We start from the raw sequence: 7,346 nt of genomic DNA on the forward strand, positions 1-7,346 counted from the left end.
TGCTGGGATTAAAGGCGTGCGCCACCACGCCCGGCGAGAAGGTATATTTTTAAAAGAAGAAAATAAAGACAGACTAGTGGCTGTTGATTGAGTTCTATATGCAGACTAATTGCATTTTAGTTATTTATATGAGGGTGTATGGCAGGGGTGCCATGCCTCATGTATGGAGGTCACAGGAGACAACTGTCGGAGTCAAGTCTCTCCTTCCATCATGTGATTCCTGGGGATCAAACTCAGGTCATTAGGCTTGGCGCCACGTGCCTTTACCCACTGAGACATCTTGTGTGCTCGAATCATATACTTTTGCAGAACATTTTTATAGGTTGAAGTGTATAAACTATCAATTTTATGCAACACAGCCCTAACAGGAAGAACCACCTGCTAGGAGGATGAACAAGATGAGGCCTTCATCGAGCAGCTATGGGCCTTTGCTGGAGAGAAGGATGCCCAGGCTGAAGATGAAGGATGGAGAGCTCCAGGAGGGAGGTTACAAAGCTCAGACTGTCCTCACATACCTGACTGCACCACACTCTGAGAGTCTAAGTAGATAACAATGCACAAGAACGCAAGGGGGTTGGGGGTGGGGAGTTATTCAATCCTAGAAAAACAGAGCTACAAAAATGGCTCTGCAGTGACAGTCTAGCACATGACTGAGCTTTGGAGCTTTCTGTGGTTGCATACTGGGGATGGACTTGTCGGTGTAATGGCAGAGTCTAGGAGAAAAGGTAGAAAAGTTAAAACCGTTATGTCAGGAGTTTGAGAGCCATGGCGAAGTGAAGCGGGACAGAGGCCACCTTCAAACCCAAAACAAACAAACAAACAAACAAACATGTCAGTGGACAACTTTGAAGTAAGTATCAAAATACAATATAAGATGGGGTACTCCGGGAAAGTAAAGGGGAGACCCATTGTGTGTTTGACATTAGAGTGTTTAGTTTGAGCCTGTTACCATACCCAGGAGGTTAGGGCTTCACATTGTAGGAAACAAAAGAAGGTGCCAATGTAATTTCTGACGGCAGGCTAGTGCGCTTCAGTGCGTGTGAGCGCTGTACTTACAACCTGAGCGAGCTCCTTAATTCCTCTTTTGATCTCCTTTCTTCTAGGGGAAAAAATCCTCATCTCCTTTTTGATGGCCTGAAAGAGAGCAAGCACCTCAGTTAATAAGGCAAGGGAAAAGCCGGGCGTGGTGGCATACGCCTTTAATCCCAGCACTCAGGAGGCAAAGGCAGACGGATTTCTGAGTTCGAGGCCAGCCTGGTCTACAAAGTGAGTTCCAGGACAGCCAGGGCTACACAGAGAAACCCTGTCTCAACAGAATTAATAATATTAATAAATAATAATAATAATATGGCAAGGCAGGTAGCACTTCTTTAAAACGGAAATAGAATGCTGGGGGGGGGTTGTTATGGCTTAGCCAATAAAGGCTTGCCGCTCAATTGTGAGCAGCAGAGCTTGGATCCCCAGAAAGACACACAAATGCCAGCTAGGTCTGGCAGCCCACCTGGCTTCGGAGGGCAGATCCCCAGCGCAAGCTGGCTGGCAACAATGACCGGATCGATAAGCTCTGAGTTTGATGGAGAGAGCCTGCCTTGGTGATTAAGGTGGAAGTGATGGAGGTTATTCCTGCCGTCAACTTTCACATGCAAGCACATGGGCTAACACGCATGCAAAAAACACGAATATGCATGCAAGAGAAAAAAAAATCAAACCAACCATGAAATCGAGTCCCTGCGACAGTCTGCTTAAATCTAAGGGTGTTTGTAAAGGACCATTGAAACAACATGCAACCGATACCAATCATACAAGCTAGAAAAAAGTAGAGAAAAATGGAATAGTAAATAACGGACAAACCAAAACTAACCTAGCTTGAGTGAGACTGGGGCTAGACATCGCCGTCAGCCTGTTGCTCGGCTTCATAATGTCCTTAGCCACAGTAGCCCTTCTGTTCCTATCCTTCAAAATGCAAAAACGCAGTCTCTGGGGTCCGTCTTGGCTTTGGCTTTCCTGATACTTTTGTTGGGTTTTAGGTTGGGTATAAGTTCTTAAGGCTTGGAGAACTTAATCAAAAAAGCTGACTCTGGCTTGCATACTGCAATGTACTGCCAAGGAGTGTCTCATGGAGCATGTGAACCTTCCCCTAGATTTCCATAGAAACAGAATGCAGTTGGCACACCACAGAGTGCCAGTTCAAACCCACCCCACACTTAATAAACAGTCTTCGTAGACCAGGCGTGGTGGCACACCCCTTTAATTCCAGTGCTCAGGAGGCAGAGGCAGGGGAGGCAGAGGAGGCAGAGGAGGCAGAGGCAGATGGATCTCTGAATTCAAGGCCAGCCTGGTCTACAGAACAGGTACCAGGACAACGAGGGCTACACAGAGAAACCCTGTCTCAACAGAATTAATAATATTAATAAATAATAATAATAAATACCTCTTCCATTTTTTGTTGGATCCAGGGAATTATCTTGTGATCGACGACTACTTCATCTTCTGATGAGTCTGAGTTCAGGTGTTTCTGAGAGAGATTAGACAGAGACAGCTAGTTCTTTTTTTTTTTTTTTTCTTCTATCATAGGGAAGCAAAACATTTTTATTAAAATTATCCAACAAAAACAATGTTGTCTATTTAGAAAACAAAACAAAACATGATTTGATGAAAAAAACAAAATCTACTTTTTTCCCTTTCTTTCTTTTATTCTTTAATCTTTTTTTTTTTTTTTTACAGTCCAGTCTGGTTTTTTTTGTTTGATTGTTTGTTTTTTCTTATTCAATATTTTCTTTATGTACATTTCAAATGTTATCCCCTTTTCTGGTTTCTCCTCTGAAAACTCCCTATCCCCTCACCTGTCCCTTGAGACAGGGAGTTCTTAAAAACTGTTGCATCTGTCTCTTTTCTTCACATCCTTTCATTGAATTCCTTTGCGCTTGTCCCAGTTAAAAAAATAATGCGAGGTGTGGGCCTACCTAAATGAGTTCTTTAATCCTTACATCTCCACCAGCACAGAAATCAAGGTGTTTTAAAGACCAATAATAGGACATTAAATGAAATAAGATCACTTCAATGCTGCTAAAACCTAAGTGCTACTTTGCAAGTGCTAAGAAAGTCACTCAGAAAGGGGAAAGGAGGACACAGTTCCCACTTTGTGGGCACCCAGTAATTATTTGCTGAACCCCTTTCAACTCTGTCGGAATGTTTTTTTCATGGTGGAGCCATATATAAAAATGTAATAGGCTGAGGCAGGCAATCTCTGAGTTTGAGGCCAGCCTGTTACAAAAGCAAGTTCCAGGCTAGCCAAGGCTATATAGTGAGATTTGTCTCAAAAACCAAAACCAAAACCAAACCAAACCAAACCTAACCAAGTCATAATTGGCACTTAAAGTGTAACTTCCCCCTGTCCCCAGCAAAGCTCCATGACTTCAGAATGACCATCTTAACCGTGCGGAAGTCCAATGAGACAGAGTCAGAGAGGAGACAAGTATTTCAGTGGTCTCCTATTTTTATATGTGAGTTTATTACAACAACGTGATTTTACTTAATTTTTAAAAAGTTATTCATTGAACAACCAAGTAAGTCTTGTTTTCTAGGCTGACACGTGTCCTAAATCATGAATATTTATACAAAGGTAGAGAGACTGCTGCCACCGGCCACCAATATTTGTAGACAGAATATCTTGTGTCCAAGTGGATGTGGCCCGTGTCAGTGAGGAATCTGATCGTCTGTGACTTAGGCAGGAAATAGGAGGTGAGACACCTGGGAGGAAGAAAAAATTCTGGGATAGAGCCGGGTGTGGAAGATTCTCCCAGAAAGCTGTGACAGGAGGAATGCATGGTACCTGAGCATGGGTAACCAGCCATGCAGCAGAAAACAGATTAGAATCAATGGGCTCATTTAAGTTATGATCTGCTCAAAGAAGAGCCTAGCTATGTGGCCATGGTATTTGTAAATATATTTTGAGTCTGAGTCTTAATTCCGGGCACATGGGGCTGGGAGGAAGTACGAGACCAAATTTCTACAAATGTTGATTTAAAAGAAAAAAAAAAAAGTTTTCGAGCAAGTCTTCATTTTATACCATCATTTAAGTGAAATTTGAGATATGATGTTTGTGACCATTTTGAGAAAAGCTTAGTTTTCTATCAGATGTAGCTTATATTCGGGTTGAAAAATCACTGGACATGTGGGTAAGAAAAAATAGTGTTACATATGCACATAAAAACTATGAAGGGAAAACATGCATGTTATTTATAGAGAGGGAGAAAGCTGGCTAGCTACTTGGGATTCAGTTGTCTCTTCTTGCTGCTGATTCTTGGACTCTTCCGATAAAGCTAAGTATACACTCTCCGATTCCATTGTCTGGGACAGATAGACCACTAGCGGACGGCTGTGTTCAAAGATCTCACTTGCTATGTTTGCTCCAAGCCGCCTAATGAGAGAGAGAGAGAGAGAGAAAGAGAGAGAGAGAGAGAGAGAGAGAGAGAGAGAGAGAGAGAGAGAGAGAGAATACATAACCATAAAACCACTTTAAAATGATCCCATTCATCAGTGTTATTTCCAGATAACAAAGAATCATCGTGAAGTTCTCCACGGTGCCCTTGAGTTGCTGGGCTTCTATTTCTCAGAAGAGGACCCTTTCATGGACTTTTAAAGACTCAGCTTCCTGACCCTTCTTGGGTGATTTCTCCTTATGCTGCCCTGCACCCTTCACCCAACATGGCCTTTGGCCACCACACCAAAGACCCACTGCTCTGAGCCCCCAGAATGCACCAGGCTTTGTCACATACATGATCTCAGTTGAACGACCTCCATTAAAATTGGCCGGTGAGCAAGTCTCTGGGGCCTCCTGACTGCTGATGTAGGAAGGCCTAGCATACATACACTGAGAGAGCAATGCCATCCATCCCTTGGCAGGTGGATCTGTGCTCTGTACATGAGCAGGGGAGGCAAGGCAGCCAAGCAATGTTCTTCTGAGGTTTCTACTTCAAGCTACTGCCTTGAGTTTCTGCCTTGGTTTCCCTCAATGGTAGACTACAAACCTGTGAGTTGAAATAAACTTTCTCTTCTGGCCATGGCACTTACCAGGGCGACAGAAAAGCAAACAAGGCATTGCGGACACGGACACGCTGAGTCTGGCAGAGGAAATGGCAACCTGATATGCGTTTCTACCAAGTCTACCTGAAGTTACAGACTCTCACCTCGAGGGGCGCTGTTGCAAACAGCATAGAGCAGTGCGTCTCAAGACTGCCAAATGCTGTGACCCTTTAATACAGTTCCTCGTGTTGAGGGGACCCCAACCATAAAATTATTGTCGTGGCTACTTCACAACTGTAATTTTGCTCCTGTTATGAACCGTAATGTAAATATGTTATGTAGGATATCTGATATGCGACCCCCAGAGGGGTCGTGACCTACATGGGTTGAAGTAGAAGTATCATCGAATGCCTACAGTCGCCAAGGCTCATACGTCCTCCTGAACCAAGGTTCCAAACACAACTTCGTTTAGTGTGGGAGATCAGGTCATCCATTGCTGATGGCTGGAAGCGCCTTTCCTTTTGAAACAGCGTTCCTGCACTTGCTTGCCATTGCCTGAGACACTGTCCACTCACTATAAGGGCAATGTTAGGACTTGGGTACTAAGATGAGTCTCTATTTTACTCATGGTTTTCATATATGAAATGGGCACGGGCATGCCATCTTGAAGTGAGTCTTTGAGATAAAGCAGCTCCCCGAGGTGTTAAGTTACAGAAATCTCTATGCTATGGAATATTTCACTGCGTTCAAGGAAGGCTGTGTTTTAAAATTATGGTTGCGGAAGGGAGCTGAGTATTCATGGCTTCTGTAACACCGGCTTTAGAGTCTAAGCTGTCCTTTGATGTCATGTTATTGACAAGGGATGAGTCAACTCCCAGTGATAACTCCATCTGAAGCACCCCCTCGCATGCAGCCAACTAATCCAGAGGCCACACCCCAGAAACCCAGGGGGTGGGAGGTGGGGCCCATACACATGACACTCTCACACCTAGGGCATTATTCTTGGGCGTCAACAGGCTCAGGGCCACGTCCCAGACAACAAGTAGCCTGTATGCCCCAGAACCTGATGGTCTAACCCATCCCTGCTTCTCACTTGATCCTTCTAGATCTTCCCATTAGAAACGATAGCTCTTGCCATGCTCCTTCCTCCGAATCCTTATCTACCCTGCTGCCTCCCCAACGGCTCCTACAGCAAGCACGGTGTGCGCCCCGCCCCCCCCCCCTCAGATTTCTGTGCATGACAGCCTATTGCTGGTGAGACTGCCCTTCTGAATTGGAAACCCCGTATCACATCCCGTTGCTGTGCACTGTGCTTACTTCCATTTGAGGCAGACAAGGGTGTTGTCATCTTTTCCATTCACCAGGATGTGCTGTCCGTCCAATGACATTTTCATGTTCTGGATCCCTCGCCCCTGGTGAGAATGACTCCGACATCGAACAAAGGTTTCCTCAATAGTTTTAGGGATAAAACGGAGAAATTATAAATGTAATTCTCCATTACATGGTATGGTGTTTTGGTGGGTTTTTTTCCCCCCTAACATGGTCACGTGGACCTTTGCTTGCTTGCGGCTAATTTTTTTTCTGTACTTCTAAAGACATTGTAGTTGGTGCCAAAGTAGCCCTTGATAATGCTCAGCACTTAAAATTTCTAGTTCAATCCAGTATTGACTTACTTTCCCACTACTTTATGTAACGTGGAAGGAGTGAAATCAAACCCAGTGGCTTAAGCCAGGCCACTGGATGGACACCCTGTCAGTGAACTGACAGTGCTGATGTCTGTGAAGGTCTGAGAGGGACCTTGGGTGAGTAAAACTGGGGTGCATCTAATGACCCCGGATGGGATGTGCTTTATGTAAAGTGGCTGAGTGTGTTAGGAAAAGGTGAGAAGAAACCGGGGAAGGAAGATAACAGGCCCTGGGGTGTGTTATCTAAGCAACTAAGTGCTGCAAATAAACACGTCCCTGATGTGCACGACACAGGAGAACAGTTTAAGCTCTTTAGTGAGAGCCCACGGCTGTTACCCTGGAACTCGAGCCTGGCGTCTCTCCACACGGGTTTTTAAGTAGACAAGACATTCAAGTAGTTTTAAACAAACAAACAAACAAACAAACAAACAAACAAACAAACAAAAGCTATCAGAGAGCCTGGCAAGAAATCTCTTCCACTCTGTGCCTAGCATTTCCCCTGAATGCTGTGACTATATATCATCAAGAGCCTTTCAGAAGCCGGGCGTGGTGGCGCACGCCTTTAATCCCAGCACTCGGGAGGCAGAGGCAGGCGGATTTCTGAGTTCGAGGCCAGCCTGGTCTACAAAGTGAGTG

At 44.7% G+C, this 7,346-nt stretch overlaps 1 protein-coding gene across 1 annotated transcript in view; it reads right to left on the bottom strand.

Moving 5' to 3' along the window:
* Positions 1–7,346, bottom strand: part of Cfap43 (cilia and flagella associated protein 43) — a 91,800-nt gene that overhangs the window by 38,467 nt on the left and 45,987 nt on the right. The window contains exons 16-19 of the mRNA XM_021151404.2: positions 6,343–6,473; positions 4,270–4,420; positions 2,432–2,515; positions 1,057–1,134 (exon numbers count right to left, since the gene is read on the bottom strand). Of these exons, the coding sequence (XP_021007063.1) occupies positions 1,057–1,134; positions 2,432–2,515; positions 4,270–4,420; positions 6,343–6,473 (444 nt within the window). The remainder of the gene's footprint in view (positions 1–1,056; positions 1,135–2,431; positions 2,516–4,269; positions 4,421–6,342; positions 6,474–7,346) is intronic.

The sequence above is a fragment of the Mus caroli genome, chromosome 19, assembly GCF_900094665.2.
Source record: "Mus caroli chromosome 19, CAROLI_EIJ_v1.1, whole genome shotgun sequence".
Taxonomy (NCBI): domain Eukaryota; kingdom Metazoa; phylum Chordata; class Mammalia; order Rodentia; family Muridae; genus Mus; species Mus caroli.